The sequence below is a fragment of the Bactrocera tryoni genome, chromosome 3 (assembly GCF_016617805.1).
Source record: "Bactrocera tryoni isolate S06 chromosome 3, CSIRO_BtryS06_freeze2, whole genome shotgun sequence".
NCBI lineage: Eukaryota > Metazoa > Arthropoda > Insecta > Diptera > Tephritidae > Bactrocera > Bactrocera tryoni.
In genome coordinates this window covers 28,442,473-28,459,621 of record NC_052501.1, presented here as the reverse complement: position 1 = coordinate 28,459,621, position 17,149 = coordinate 28,442,473, and the positions used below count along the sequence as shown (strand labels likewise).

At 33.3% G+C, this 17,149-nt stretch overlaps 2 protein-coding genes across 3 annotated transcripts in view; one reads left to right on the top strand and one right to left on the bottom strand.

Moving 5' to 3' along the window:
- Positions 1-1,730: 1,730 nt before the first annotated feature.
- Positions 1,731-4,999, bottom strand: LOC120772230 (cytochrome b5). Its single transcript, XM_040100722.1, has 2 exons — positions 4,742-4,999; positions 1,731-2,370 (listed from the first exon to the last, which is right to left on the bottom strand). Exons 1-2 carry the CDS (start codon positions 4,862-4,864, stop codon positions 2,095-2,097), a joined length of 399 nt encoding a protein of 132 aa, XP_039956656.1. The 5' UTR covers positions 4,865-4,999; the 3' UTR covers positions 1,731-2,094.
- Positions 5,000-6,664: 1,665 nt separating this feature from the next.
- Positions 6,665-17,149, top strand: part of LOC120770480 — a 30,367-nt gene continuing 19,882 nt past the window's right edge. The window contains exons 1-2 of one of the 2 annotated variants that reach the window (XM_040097988.1): positions 6,665-7,093; positions 7,165-7,239. Coding sequence is in view for 1 of the 2 variants with exons in the window: in XM_040097987.1 (XP_039953921.1) it covers positions 10,405-10,418 (14 nt within the window). In the remaining variant the exon portion in view is untranslated. Of the gene's footprint in view, positions 7,094-7,164; positions 7,240-10,214; positions 10,419-17,149 lie in introns of those variants that run through there. The other variant, XM_040097987.1, reaches the window with a different exon arrangement.

Below are 17,149 nucleotides of genomic sequence, written 5' to 3'. Positions count from 1 at the left end.
ACAACGAGTCCTCGTATTTGACATCATCTACTCATCTGAGACCCCTCTGCCGCGTCTCATGGGCCTAACGTTAGATGACCTCGATGACAACTTAGGTAGTCCTTAGCATCCTAATGAGGACTAGGTACCCGTTACAACAACAACGAAAACTGGGTAGTTTTCTGTAGACAGACAGAGGGATATACAAAGCTAAATTGACTCAGCCCGTCACCATGTCCATTTATATGAATATACATACATATGTACACTATATATGTCAACCGGAAGTTCGAAAATCTTTATTTTAAGCATATGGGGCCTAAGAGAAGTATTGGTCCGATTCAACCCATTTTTGACATACAGATATACCATTATAAGAGAAGGATTATCCCTTAATTTCTGTTATATACATACATATATCGAACATTGACCGACATTATCGATCAAAAGTCAGCTATAGGTACTGGGGTCTAAATTTCCGTACCTAGGGGCCTGAACAGCTTTTATAGGATTTAAACAATGTTTGGTCATAAGTTGGCACACACTAAAGATATTATTCGTGCAAAGATGTATCCCGTTATATTAGTTGCTTCTTGATTTGTTTACTGGAAACTGAACGAATCAAGTGGAATTTAAAATTGTGTTATATGGGAAGTAGTCGTGGTTGTTGTCCGATTTCGTCGATTTTCACAATGTGACATAAGAATTTAAGAAGAGTGCAACGTACTAAATCGGTTGGTCGGGTCCTAAGATATGGGATTTCACCAAAAAGTGGGCGGTGCCACGCCCATCGTCCAATTTTCACAATTTCACAGATGCCTCTTGCTATTGAGATCCTCTGTACCAAATTGCAGCTTTATATCTTAATTTAGTGCTTAGTTATGGGACTTTCGGTTAATGGAGATTTGTAGGCAGTGGTCCGATTACGCTCATCTACGAACTCGTAATTTTCTTTGTACTAAGGAACCCACATATCAAGTTTCATAGAGATATCTCAATTTTTACTCAAGTTACAGCTTGCACTGACGGAGGGACAGACAGACAGTCAATCGGATTTCAACTTTTCTCGTCATGCTGATCATTTATATACACATATGTATATAACCCTATATTTATCTCGCTTAGTTTTAGGTGACAGGTCCAACCGTTAGGTGAACATAACTATAATACTCTGTTGCAAATAATTGTAAGAGTATAAAAAAGATTAATTTTAAAAAATATAATTTTTTTTAATTAAAAAATAAAAAATATTTAAAAAAAGCAATTAAGTAATAACCAATTAATTTAAAAATAATATATAAACAAAAATAATACCAAATAAATAACTAAATAAAAATTAATTAATCAAAATCATAAAATAAATAAATAAAAGAAAAAATTTAATAAAAAGCGCCGAGAAAGCCCGAAATGTACGAGATGAGAAGACATTTTTCGATGGAGACTGATTTCTGGTTGGCAGACAATATCATCGTGTTTGAAATGCCGTTATTACCTTAACGAAATTCATGTAGTTTCTAAGCTAAAATTTACTTTTTGAAAAGATAAAAATTAGCAGTGAATATTTTCAAAGATCGAATATTCACTATATCGTAAATATACAATTTTTGATACAATACCGAAAAATATACAAATATAGCATATTCACCTAAAAGTATGTTAAAATTTTTGAAGAACAGCGGAATAATCATCAGAAGCGTAGCGGAGAAATCAATAAAATTTAAATATTTCATAAAAGTAAAACACAAAACACATATACCCAAGTACTTATACATATTTATTTGTATAATTTCCTCATCAATAGAATATAAACATACTATGTATAATAAATTTTTACATTTTTCTCTTTAAAAAATTACATATGGTAAAATTTATCTATTAAGCAAGCAGCAACCATTATACACTTTTCATTTGTATGCAAAATATTTTGAAATTATCCTTCCTGTTTTGGTACGGTTTTGTGCATCTCTAGGCATAAATGCAGACACTTCCTTTTACTAATTAATTAAAGGGAATGGTTTCTTAAATAAACTTTACAACGCAACGACGAAGGAAATTAATCGTAAAAATATTTGTTGTTTGCACGCTTTTTTTGTTTACTTTTTTTTTTTGCAAAATTTACACTTTAAAGAAATATCTGTATAAAATTGTAGCCACCAAACCAAGTACCAATGGCACTAGCCATGAACGCATGGATGAGTCTTCTGTTTTCTGATCCGCGTTCCATGAGGGTTCGCTCTTCTGAGGCACATTCGTACGTTCGGATTCGACTAGTTCGCCGATTTTGTATTTTTTCATCATTTCGCGCGCATCAGAGCTGTGACCGACATCTTCGAAATTCTCTGTAGCTTCTTTGCCGCCTTGTTCGATCAGCACTTCTTCTCCACCGGGATGCTAGAATATTAAATTTAACATTAAAGCAAGTGAAATACAAAGAAAATGTGTATAAACAAATAAATACGATACAATTGAGTATTGTCTGTATTGAAGTAGCAATTTGAATAGTTCAACTTTAAGACAGAAATGTTTTATTCAACAATAGGCACAATAATCTAAAACGCGCCGTAATACTCGTAGCGTGGCAAAACTCCAACGCGTGTATGTTAAATACATACATATGTATGTATATGAATTTGAATAGTTTGCTCTTAAAAATATGCAAACATTTTTTCATTATGTGTTTATACATTTACTCATGGATGGATATACATATATAGATGTGCTCCTATTGAACTTGAGATGAAAAGTTATTAGGCCGATATATAAATACTTCTATTTTGTATGTGTTTTGTTTGTTGCTTAGTTTTCTTTACTCTTTTCTTCACCTGAACTTTGTCTGGATATTTGCATTTTATTTTGTCGCCATACCTAACGCTTTGTAAAATATGTATGTGCATATGTATAACATGGAGACAATATGTAAAATATTTCCACTTCTAGCGGATGTGGCAAATAAGAAATAAAATATCTATGGAAATTTTAAAAATCAGGCTAAACAATTAATAATTGAAAATTTATGAACGTATGAAATACTAATATACATCAAAATATGCTTAAAAATAAATACGTGTCAATACTACATAAATAAAATTTCTAACTACCAGTTTGCCAAATTGATTAAACCATTTGAATTAAATCGTGAATGCAAATTTGTCCTTATCTAATCAACATTTGATTAGTAAACACAATAGCACAATAGAACGAGTGCAAAACAAATATAATAACATTGCTAAGTATATTCATATAAATTTATGTATAGTTTTCAAATACATAGCCTATTACTTTAAACATCACCAGCTGTTTTATTTACCTTATACTACACATGTGTGTAAGAGCCGGCGATGACTTGAAGAATTTAGGCCGACATCAATATGCATAAACTTATATATAACACTTATGTATATTTTGAATTGATAAGATCGTTTACTGCATATGTGTATAAGAGCCGGCGATGACATGAAGATTTTCGACCGATTTTGATAAGCGTAAGCTTATATAACACTTGTGTATATTTTAAATTGATAAGATACATAAGGAGCTACCTTAACATAAGTTTTAAATATAGTTCAGCAGCAAAATACTTAGTCATGCATAAAAGCACAATTATTATAAAGTATATAGTAAGCAAAGAGAAAAAGAGTTTGAGAGTTTTTGACATACTAATCCAAAATATAACGTGTATAAAGCAACAAATATTAGGTAGGTGAAACGAATGTGATGCGAAATGCAAATGCGGTTGTGCAAAACCTTCAAAACGATATTTGTAGCTTTATATTTGTATGTATATTTATTTTATACAAAAAAAATGTAAAAATTACTTTATATTTGTATATTTATTTTATATAAAAAGTGCAAAAAATGAGTGCTAGTAAATAAAATGAACTGACAGCCGTTTATCAATTAATTAGTAGGGAAATGTATGACGTGAAAATTGTAAATGAAATAACTTTGCTGTTGTGAATATCAAATTAATTCAATATTTACAATTTCACTTGAGAAATTGCGTCAGTTTGAAGTATAGGCAATATTAATAACACTATAAATTTAACAAAAATGTTGTTGGAAACTTTGTACCGAAGAGCTGAAAAAGGCACAAATATTAATCTAGAATACTTATCGAGTTTTGTCGCTGTGGCACACTACAGTATTATGACAATGATACAGCAATGATAACAATTTAACTGACTAGCTGACTAATGTGATGTGATTATTAGCACGCATACACATCGGTATTCTACACATTAAAATACACATTTCGTAAACTAGTCATAGATGTACGGGATGTGGAGTGAAACTGTAAAATAAGTTCCTAATAATATTCCTTGTGAATAAACATGCATGTATAATTAATCAAGTCTAACAAAAAAAAATATTAAATACGCGCTTAAAACTAAATACCTCAAATCATCTGTTTTTGCTTTACTATAGTTATTCTCCTCTCTTAATATACATACATATATAATATTTATATGTAGATCCACAAGTTACTGAATATGTGCTCATGAACTTAAAGATTGGAAGCGTAAACACTTAAGCGCAACATGTTAACAAACACATACACATTTCTTTATATAAAATTTACTAGTTTTGTTTTGTACAACCGCTATCATAAAATATTCATTTCAAGTTCAATAATGAGCGGAGATCGGCAATTATGGCGCAATAAGCGACACTGTGCATATTATTGAAATTTTTATGCACATTGACCTGAACCCTACGTCTATTTTTTTTTTTCTACTTCGGTTAATTATTCGTACCTACTTACCTCATTTAAAAATTCAGTCACATCGTACACGTTATTATGGATTATCATCCAAGTGTTTTTGTTTGAATTGTGTTTTGAGATTTCCTCGCGTGAGTAAAGTTTAACCTCTCCTTCGGCAGCCATTATATTATTTCTATATTTTTAGTTTTCTTTATTTGCGTTTAAATTGTATAAAACTACAATAAGCACCGTATATAAGTGATGAAGTTTTGAACGATTCAAGAATTGGAAATGAAATAATAGTAATCGCACTACCACACCAAATAGGTAGATGTTGGTTCGAAAGTCGAAATGACGTCGCCGAAATTTATTAGTGCACTTCGAAATTCGAATACCACGTTTATACATGGTTGCATTCTCGACACAGGGTGCACATACGCTTTATTCTTTTTCATAAAGTTTGTGCAAACTATTAAGTTACAGCTTTATAAAAAAAAATATTTTTAGAAAGATAGTAATTTAAAATATATATATATATATATATATATAGATATGTATGTATATATCGATAATATATTTATCGATAATACACAAATAAATCCGGATTTTAAATATATAATTTAATGATAATGGAACCAATAAAATCAAGTAACTAGCACTTGGTTAAATAAAATAAGGATCTAAAGTAGTAATATATAGTAAAAAATATTAATTCTTGCTAAAAACTTGATTACTTTAGAAAAAATATACATTTTTACCAAAAACTTGATGAAACAAAATTGAAGTTTACATACTTTGATACTGAAATAGAAAACTTTCTGTTCAACGGAAAGTTCGTTGAAATTCAAGTATTTAACAGTTCCGAAGAACTTTTGCTTTTAAGTTTCAGGAACAAGAAGAAGATTTAGGGCATCAATTCTATAGAAAAAAGCGGCTAAGCGATGACTTTGCCTCGATTTTTTAGCTTTTTTATACTATATATGTTTTACAGGTCGTTATGAGCTTAATCCCCGAAATAATAACTAGAATATGCTGAGTTGATCCAGGCTTAGAGCTTATATCTAAATTTTTGTTTTTTTTTACTAAAAGTTCTTACATTCTATCAAGAGAAGTGTTATAGTAGTCCGGATAAATAGGAATGAGGCCTGCTACTGACCCTATTTGTTTAGGTAATTATGACTCCCGCTAGACAAACCTAGATTTTCGTCTGTAATTTACTATCATTTGGATCCCAAGACTCCACTGACTGACAAAAAGTAGATATGTCAATGATGACAGGTGAATTTAAAGAAACATTTCTTGTTATACGAGTGTAATAAATCTTTTTCTTCTGCTTTAGGAATCATACCAAGGCTCTCGGTGTATAATAAAGATGTAAAATTGAATAAAATTGAGAATATAGAACTCACTAATATGTAGCAGCAAAATAGCTTGGTAAGTTTGCATAGTTCTCTAGGATCAGGAAGAAAACACAAAGTAGGCATCAAGTACACAAAGTATTAACGAATTAATGGCGCAGCCAGAGGTAAGAGAGCGGAAACAGTTGAAGCTTTTTGGGGAAAGATCCCAGTTGATTGGCCTTTTAAAAATAACGTTCTGAAGTTAATCTAAATCGGAGACAGTGCTCTACTAACAAAGCTAGAGAGAAATTGTTCGAAATCATTTGGATCTTCAGACTACGACATTACAAGATGTCTAAGGTATAAGATAGGCGAAGATTAAAAACGACATTTTGCAATGTCGGAGTCTGAGGATCAAAATGATTTTGATCCAGTATCAACTATATAATAGTTCCACACTTAAAAACAATCGTCACTAGTAACAATAATCATTATTAAGCTCTATTTTACTCTACGTTGCTACCACATATTTACATATGTATGTACATACATATTTTTATTTACAATGTCTATAAAATTTAAAACCTATTCCTCCACGCAGCGAAGCGGTATTATATAAACATTGGATTGCAAGTGGAACGCATGCGAGAGGATAATGCGCATTACGTGCCTGCGCAATGTCCAAAATGGGGGTGGTTGGGCGCTCAATAGCATTGCAACAATTCACGCGACCTTTTATTTGCCAGTAGTCGTCGCTACCAAAGGAGACTTCAAAGTCAAATCTTTTGTACGCAGTTAACAGTTAGTTGTCGCCAAAAACCCAAATACAATTGAGAGAAAAAAATTAAGAAAAAAACACACAAAAATATTACATTTACGATAAAATACGAATAAACGTGTACTTCCAATATTTGTAATAAATAAATATGTATATAAACTAATACGAACTCTGATTCCTAATAAATTTAGTGATTATAAAAATTCTTGTGTAATTTTTCAATTCTTACGAATCCATGAAATATTCAGCAACAGAGGCAGCAGCTCGGTTGTGAAAAGGAAACGAATCACCACGGTAAGAATTAAAGAGCGAACAAATCGCTGTTTAAAAGCAAAAGCTAATATTATGCAATTTTAAAATTTTAGCAAACTAAAGTCGTGCATGAGAAGAAACTGCCGCTGTGTCACTTCGGACTTTATCGAATTTTCCTAAAGTTGAGCGTAAGTAAAGTTTCATATATTGAGCTATGTATGTATGTACTTATGTACATATGTAAATTCGGAGTTATGTACATAAGTACACATGTATGTGTGTATATATAACGTAATAGGTGGAATTATTTGTGAAATTGCTTTCAATAATCGTGCAAAGGTAAAGCCGATAACAGTGGTCAAAAGTAATATTTCTTTTCATCATACTTTAATACCATAAATTACGGCACAAAGCGTAATAACGGCAGTACTGGAAGCCATTGTTGATCTCTTTCCCCGAACATTCTACTCTTTAAACTCTTAAAGGTGTTGGTATACCAGGAAATACGCCTAGAAACGAGGTAAATGGAAATTAGCTGCGCTTAAGGATCAATATATGTACATACATATGTACATATGTATGTATTACACTTTAAGTTTTCATATTCCAACAGTGAAACGAATGTCACGCTTGTGCCTCTTTTAGGTTGCATTTTCCTTAAAGCAAAAAACAAAAAAGTGCATGTGCACCTACAATTGGCAACAAATAAACAGTTAACATTTTGGAATTTAATTATGGTGTTACAAAACCGCATAACTCTCGTCCCGCTCTTCTTCAATCTAATTATCTTAGTATACAAAGAAACTAAAAAAGGTGAAAATTCGGATGCAATAGTTCATCATAACTATATGTACATACATATATCAGGGCTGCAGGTTTTGTAATTACAATTTTTAACTACAAAATCGGTATTAAAAATTTAGAAATTAATTTTTAGTCCCAAAATCAGAATTAAGGAGGGACTAAGTTCGAGTATAGACGAATATTTTATACTCTCACAACTTGCATGGATTAAAGCCGGGAAAATACCTTCAGGTGTTATAAATCTTTAATTGAAAACTGTTGCGAAATAATTCAACATGCACTATTCGAAAAAAAACAGAACGCATTACAACCAAATTTGCTATTTTATTAACATAAACGAGTAGCATAGGTCATAGGCTCACTTGGTTTCATTACTACGTTTTGCATGTCCGAAATAATAATATTAAGATCAACCATCAAGGCATCGATTGCCTTATACTGCTGTAGAGGAGTCATTGGCAAGTGGTCTTTTGGCTCTACGACAACATAGTCAAGGCCATTATGTTCTATGGCGTCTTTAGGTGGTGGAGGGCTCTATAAAAGACCACACTTGCAAAGAAACTCGAGAGCGTTCAGCGGGTGGCGCTCATCAGCATTTGTGGTGCACTAAGGTTCACTCCAATCATGGCACTTAAAGCCCTCTTGCACATAGTGCCCGTAAACATCGTCGGAAGGTGTATAGCTGCAAAAGTTGCTATCAAACTCGGAGAATCTGGGTTCTTAAAAGAACACGTATCTGAACACTCGGATGTCCTCACACACCGTGACTTCATACCGGATCACTTGGATCATGGAGTCACCAAGACGGCACCTTCTCTACCCTTGTACCGACGAAGAAGTTGTTGGTGGGAAAGAGTCGTTGAAGGAGGTGGGCAGTTAGCTTCTTCAAAGCTGGGGGGAAGGTTAGTGAAGGTGTTTACTGTCAGGAGCCCTTATCAACTCCACCTGCAGACTTCCTGACTATTGCCGAGAAGTGACCAATCACTCAGATAGCAGAGCGACGATACTAACCTTGAACCCATTTGCATTGCTCAGGTTGGTCGTGGAGTGCCTAACCTCGCTATCAATAGCATCGAGTGTCTTTGTCATAAGACTGGTAAGGGTGCGGGCCATAGCGGAATTGCAGAAAATTGCAAAGCTGATGAGCAACCAAGGAAAGGTACCCTAGAACCGTTATCGGTAGAATGGGAGTGGGTCGGTGCTCCCATATCCCCTTGTGTTCTACTACCAGATAGCCGGATTTCTCGGAAGCTTTTCCGGCGCTGGTTCACCATCGGTACATGCGCTTTCGTAAAAGGCTGTTAACACACTGTTAATGAGTTCAAGGCTAGTACACATTTTCGCCACAAGACCCTGCTGTCATTACACAAATATTTTCTCAGCATTTCAATACGAAACGATTGACGTTTTTTGGAGCCCTAGTGATTTTTTTCCAGAAGCTAAAACAAAATTTCACTCAAAGACGAGGTCAAGAACGGTAACAAACGACTGCTTTGAAGAGTTCGAACCTGCACGCCATCGAACCCATATTGAAATTACAGCAAATGTACTGCTCTAGTTGGAGATTATGCCGAAGAATAAAGCCATATTTTTATGCAAAAAACGTTCTTTCATTATTAGACTAAAGATCTTTCAGCCCATGTATTACATACTATTATATACATACTTCAAATAAATTTTTATCCAATGGATTTGTGTGATATTAATAAAGCAAACCAAAACTGGTTTCAACCAGCTTTCTGTTAACGAAGTACACAAGTTCCAACAGAAATTTGGATTTATGCCTGTTGAAATTCAAAATACCAACTATTGATAACTTGGTCCAATAGCAGTATATGAGTCATTATAGAATAGAATACGTATAACAACACATAATATAACAGAGTTCCATAAGCTATATACTCATGTACATACTTATGTACTTCCCTCTATGATTTTTGCCATCCTCAATCAAATCTGATCTCAATATAAGGGAGTTCCTTCGCTTGCCTATTCATAGGTTTCCCACACAATAAAATATTGGCTAGCAAAGGTCAATGCCTAACTCATTAATCCGCTAGCTTATATGTATGTATAGTATGCAGTTCAACGTCAACAAAGAAAGCAGCGCCATCTTGAATGCAGCAGTGCTTTTGTTTTGGGTGTAAACAAAAACAAACAAACAAATAGATATAATGCATGTTCCAATACACATATTTACATATGTATACAACAAAAAAGGAAAACATATTTGCATATGTAAATGCAATGCATATATACATACATAACGGTTACGTATATTGCTTGCGCTTTTGCCGCACGAGTCTGCGGAGAGCAACAAAATTCAAATCATACGGTTGCAAAGTATTCACCGCTTTAGACGCTTCTTACAAAAACACACAGAAGAACGCAAAACGAATTTCATGCAAAAACGCTTTCAGTGCAAACAAAATCGCTCGTAATCATTGCTGCAACGCTGTGTGGATAACTTTTTGGTTAGGTCCATTATTACCTAAAACTGTTTTTGACCAATTCACGCACAAAAGTGAAAAACAACGTTCCAAACAACAATGGCCGAGCAAGTGTAAGTGCAAAATCGAAAATAATTAAGGAAGTTCAAGTAAACAGTACACACATACATACAAACATATGTATGTAAGTATGTATGAACGCATAAAAGTAGATTTGTTAATAATAAATTACTGATATTGTTCATAAATCGTGAGCAACGCCATACCTTGAAAAAATTGAAAACAAACTAAAACAACAACTACAAAAACAAAGTAAAGTTAGTTCTAAAGTCATATTCTTTGTAGAATGCTGAAGTGTTGCGGGTTTTCAGTTGCTGACCGCTGGTGGTAATCTACAGACACAGATGTACTATATGTACATATATATACATACATACAGTATAGATATGTATTTCTGTACATTATAAATCAGATCTTTATCTTTGCAAGTTAAAAGTGACAAAACAAAGTACGCTGATTATGACCAACAACCAAAATTCATTAATATTTGAAGAGCATGTTTTCACACTCGTGTACATATGTACATAGTATACATATGCATATGTATGTATATTTGCATTGAACGGCAGAAGGAAGCGTTTGATTGTGTCTAAAAATTGATCAGATCGTTTTTTTATGCGTCTGACGGTGCGTTTTCTGCAGCTTTGAAAAAAAATACCAAAGAGTTCTTGAAATTATACGTAAATATATGGTATTCAGTTTTGCTTTTATATATGTATGTATATGGTTTTGTGCGGCACACACAAATATATATATATATACATATGTATGTGTATACAGTGAAACACCTCTTTGTGGGCACCAATGCCAAGTTTCCGAAAATATTACATACTAAAATAAACTCACTAAAGTTATTGCTCATTGCTTACGTTTCCTTCTCTTCCTATGCATTCAAACTAGTGTAGTTCTAAAATTTATAATATTTGATTTGACGTTTCGACAGTTAGATTGAGTGTCGTTCGTTATTTCTTTTCATAAAAAAATATTATATTTATTAGCCTCGTCTCCCTACTTCACATGCCGATCTCTTTCTGTACTCTAACTCCTCTAGACGAAGTTACTTCTTAGGGTTTTTAAAGAGAAGAGAACAATTTCTTTTTATAAATAAGGATAATGTAATAGAAGAAGAAGAATAATAGAAGATCTATGCTTTCTATGTTAAGAGGAACGGAATAAACATTAAAATATCTCGAAAAGAAGACAGTGAAATAGTTGAAGCACGAATCCGAATCGGAGTTGAAAACATAAACTATTTGGGTTGTTTAAGGAATTTTAATAATAACTTCAAAAAATAAAATTTTCACTAGTCCTTTGATCACTACCTTTTCATATATTCCTTTCATTCTGCGTTGACAGCAGAACTTCTTACAGGATCTTCAAAAGTAACAACAACAAATAAGGAAGAGATAATTTCGGGTATAACCGAACATTTCATATTCTTGCAACTTCTAAGGAAGTACCATCAGGTACATAAGGCCTGGAGTCATATGGAGTCTGGAGCGAATTTCCATCCGAATTTATTCATTCTAAGCACAAATATTCACAATTATAAGAAAAACACGTTCAAGGCTGTATCTCCAAAACTATTACTCAGCTTATTTTGACAATTTACGACAATATTTTATTGATGTTATAGAATTAAATAAGACAATAAAAAAATTGTTTTTTTTTCGAAGCCGTGAATCTCATTAAAGCCTTAAGGTAGAGGCAAATAGATGAGTTTCTTCAGAGAAATAAACAATCAGGCATTTTTCAAATGATTAAGATTAATACCCTCCTCCCGGCCAACCGACGCGACGCAAGCGAGTTTTTAAGTGTCGAGATCTAAAACTGCTCAGCTACAGAACCAAAAATTTCAACAGCTAAGTTTAAAAATACGTTATAAACAATTTTTACGATTTTATTTATTGGAAAAAGCAATATGGTCTTTTAAATTTAAAACTCGTGCAGGAGCGAGAATTAAAATGATGACATTAGTGACGGAATGGTTCGTTAAGTTCAAAACTTGATCTAGAAGATTTTAACAGTATGGTTCTAAACTGCCTCGAAAAGTGAAACGGGATATTACATTTAACTTCAGACAGCAGACAAACTGCTAACTGTTCCATTCAGGATTTTTAACATAAGCTGAGTGAGTCTGAAAGTGAAAGACTTAACCTAGAATCCCATCAGAAATGCCCTAAGGTGAAAAGTAAAAATTGTTTTTGTGCCGACTCTGACTTATCAGAATGGATTTGGTAAATAGTATACAAGAAATTTAAAAAAAAGCGAAGTAACTTCTCAACTCTTCTTTCGCTTTCCGTAGCTCAATCCAAAATATGTATTTAAAAATAATAATAATGCTTTTATAATATTTTATTTATTAATTTTATATAGTAAACATATATTTTAGACTTTTGGCTTAAACAATTTGAAGTACAGATTGAAGAGTTTATTTATAACAGGTTTCACTGTACAAATGCATAGACTTACACACGTATAGTGCATTTACGTATACATTAGCGTGCATTGCAATGAACGGCATACGCCCACAGCTGAGTAAAATATATTTAGAATATGAAATATTCGTTGTAAAAAATTGTACAATTTCGAAAAGCCGTTAAGAGAACAATGAAAATGCAATGAACTCGTCAAGGAAACGCCAACTAGAAAAAATATGAAATATATTATATTTAAGTACATACATATGTATGCTGATGCATATGCGATATATAATATAAAAAGCCAAAGAGATTGCATAAAATATGAAGAAAAAATGCATATTAATAAGACTATGTAGATAGAAAATTAAATTTTTTTTTAAATATACATATACATATGTATATGTATATTGAAATTCATTTGCAGAACAAATTTAGTATACTTATTTTCGAAATAAAAGAAGTGCTTCAAGAGAGTTCATGAGTGTGCTTTTTACAGTGCACCAGCTGATTGAAACAATTGCTATGTACATACATATATATTTACATAAATACATATACATATGTACATATGCATGTTATTATGTACCTATAATCGTTTGCAGCACGAAATATTTGGCATTGAACCCAATTAACTTGGCGAACATCACAAATCACCTCTTGAGAAATTTACGCTATTAATTTAACTTTTTACTCAACATTCTTACATATATGCAAATATATGTATGTATATGTACATTTTAACCGCTTACAACAATAACATTTCGTGCTATTATACATTGTATATCTGTTTCAATGCATATAGTATCGCGCAAAAATTAGTCAACGATTTTTCAATTGTATCGTTAAAAATCGGTAAAATTTTTATAGTGATTAATGCCAGCGAAAGCTCTTACAACGATTAATCCGATTTGGTATTAGCGGATTAACTTTAAACTACAACACAAATCAACTGTATAGGGTATATACCCGAGGGGGTATCATTAACTGATCTGTATTTATGGGATCTCTGGCAGCAGTTTTCTTCTTCTTCTTTACTGGCGTAGACACCGCTTTTCGGTAATAGCGGAATTTACAACACCGCTTCAGTCGTTCTTCCTCTGTTTGGCACTAATTGGAGATTCCAAGTGTATACAACTGCTTCTCCATCTGGTCTTTCCAACGGAGTGGATGTCTTCCTCTTTATCTGCTTCCCCCCGCGGGTACTGAGACGAATACTCTCAGAGCTGAAGTGTTTTCATTCATTCGGACGACACGTCCTAGCCAACGGAGCCGCTGTCTCTTAATTCGCTGAACTATGCCAATTTCGTCGTATTTCTCATACAGCTCATCGTTCTATCGAAGATCGGTATTCGCCGTTGCCAATGCGCAAAGGACTTTAAATCTTCCGCAGAACTCATCAGATGTTGTCATTGTCTATGCCTCTGCACCATATAGCAGTGAGTGACTTATAGAGTTTGGTTTTTGTTCGTCGAGAGAGGATTTTACTTCTCAATGACATTGTTGTTGTCGTTAATAATGGTTCCAAGACAGACGAAATTATCTACGAGTTCGAAGTTGTGACTGTGAACAGTGACATGGTAGGCAAACTGCGAGTGTGACGACTGTTTGTTTGATAAAAGGAGACATTTCGTCTTGACCTCGTTCACTACCAGATCCATTTGCTTCGCTTCCTTATCCAGTCTGAAGAAAGCAGAACTAACGGCGCGGATGTTGAGGTCAATGACATTAATATCATCGGTATACACCAGCAGTTGTACACTCTTGTAGAAGATTGCAACTTCTCTATTCAGATCTGCATCTCGAATTATTTTCTCCAAGAATAGGTTTAAGCACCTTCTTTTCGTGCCATCAAAAGCAACTTTGAAATCAACGAAGAGGTGGTGTGTGTCAACCCTCTTTCCATGGGTCTTTTCCAAGATTTGGCGCATGGTGAATATCTGGTCAGTTGTTGATTTTCCAGGTCTAAAGCCACACTGATAAGGTCCAATCAGTTTGTTGATGGTGGGTCTTTCATATAGTACGCTCTATACAAGTAGATTCTTATATGCGATGTTGAGGAGGCTTATCCCACGGTAGTTGGCGCTGATTGAGAGCCCTTCTTATTTGGGCAGAGCACACTTAATTTCCTATCGTTGGGCATGCTTTCGCTCGACCATATACTACAAAGAAGCTAATGCATTCTGCTTATCAGTTCCGCCGTATTTGAACAGCTCGGCCGGCAATCCATAGGCCCCCGCTTTGTTGTTTTTCAGACGGCTAATTGCTATTCAAACTTCCTCATGGTCGGCAAATGGAATGTCTGCTCCATCGTCATCGATTGGAGAATCGGGTTCACCATCTCCAGGTGTTATGTTTGCACTGCCATTCAGCAGGCTGGAGAAGTGTTCCTTCCATAATTTAAGAATGCTCTGGAGATCAGTCACTAGACCACCTCTGGGGGATCTACATGAATATCTATTTACAAAAACACCTTCTAGTGTTATATGAATAAATAAATTTAAATTGTTATTAATTTGTAGTATTTACAATTATCGCAGATACGAGTGAGCAAGCTTTAGTAGTGCGTGTTGTCAATTAAAAACGGCGTGAAAACAACATCTAATCAATTTCAATTGACATCTTTATTAAAATATGGCACATTAATTTTAAGTTGTTTTTACGGCCAAATACTCCAAATATATTGTTATGCATAAACAATCGTATATGTATGTATGTATAGATACCCAGTAGGAAATATAAATGGCTCAAATTGATTACTAAATGGAAAGGGAAGTTAATATTCTGTCAATAATTCGAATGAAAATGAAGTAATAGGAAACATAACCTAAAATTACAACATAGCCAAAAAATTAAACAAACTCTCAAATGTCATATATTGTTTATAAATATACAAATAATATACTTAACTTTTATATTTTCATAAAAAAATGAGGCCATAGACATGGCACTTAGCTTTAAGACTTATGTTTTCTAGACTTTTACTGCACTTACTTCTAACTTTTATTTTGAATATTATTTTTCAAAACATTCTTTCGCCGCGACCTTTTGTCACACACTTAAAATTGTGTTGAAATTGGTTGAATACTAAATTAAAATCAATTAACTGGGAAGAATGAAAAGAGGTACATATTTGACACATGTAGATTGAAGCAATTAAAACAAAAGAATACACGCAAATGTCCAAAAATGAAATTGATAATTCGATATACATATAGACATGTCTGAATTTTTAACTGGACATAAAGACTTTATTTTCGAATTTCACTTTTTGTGCCATAACTTTTTCAGTGTCTATTTTTAGTCTCTCTTACTTTTTATGCGCACCACCTACAGTGTCTTTTGGTGCTCCTTTTTACATGGTTTAACGGGCTTAAGAGGAGGTTAATTGTTTTTTGACTTGAACAAAAGAAATTAATTTACGACCAAGGCGGTTGGCTTACCGGTGGCTTGCATTCGAAGTAAACATAAACAATGAACAGTTCATGCGAAAAAAGTAAGCTCACTTGCTTTGTGTATATTTATAAGTACATATGTGGAATATATAAAAGGAAACGTAAACAAATCTGAAATATGACAAATGAAATGAAAAAAATACATAAATAACACTAATTAGCAATTTACACAAGATCAAAATATGTGGCAAGGGCCTTTAAAACATTCAGCATTTAGATACAAACCAAGCTCTTGTTGGACCTTGTCTCATGAAAACGCTTGGCATTCCAATTTCAATATCTATGTATTCTAATTGTTAATCCCTCTACAAATTTCGTAGGCTCGTCCGAAATGGTATGAGCATGCTAATTGTGTACATTTATACCATATACACATATACATACAAACATTTATATTTGTGCATAATCATCTAAATGTTAATTGCGCTAAATATTCTCGATCCAGTTTATGAATATTTACAGTATTCTCATGACCTTGTTATATATGCAGTTGAAAATATATTTTGCGAAAAAGCAAAGAAATTTACATATATGTTTTTTTATAATACCTAGACCTCGGGTATCTTATATAAACAAATATAAATATATTTCCATTTGTCTGAAGTATTTTGCCCTTACCACCAAATAATTGCAATAATTCAAAACTGCTAAATACATTAAAGTGATAGTTAGTGATCAACAGCACACTGGCATATGCGATGCGATGTGATATAATGATATAACAAATTTTGATGTAATGATGTATGATGTGAGGCATTATGTGGCGTTGTGATCCTGTAATATGATGACATGATGCGATATCATGTGATGTGTTATGTCATAATTACATTAATGCTTAGTCATCAACAATGCACTGGCATATACGATGTGATATTGTGATGTGATAAGATGTTAGCTATTGGATGTATG

Excerpts from the sequence above, each read along its gene's own strand:
- LOC120772230 (XM_040100722.1), bottom strand. The coding sequence starts at position 4,864 with ATGGCTGCCGAAGGAGAGGTTAAACTTTACTCACGCGAGGAAATCTCA. Across the intron at positions 2,371-4,741 it reads TGACTGAATTTTTAAATGAG|CATCCCGGTGGAGAAGAAGT; the intron begins GTAAGTAGGTAC and ends TTAATATTCTAG.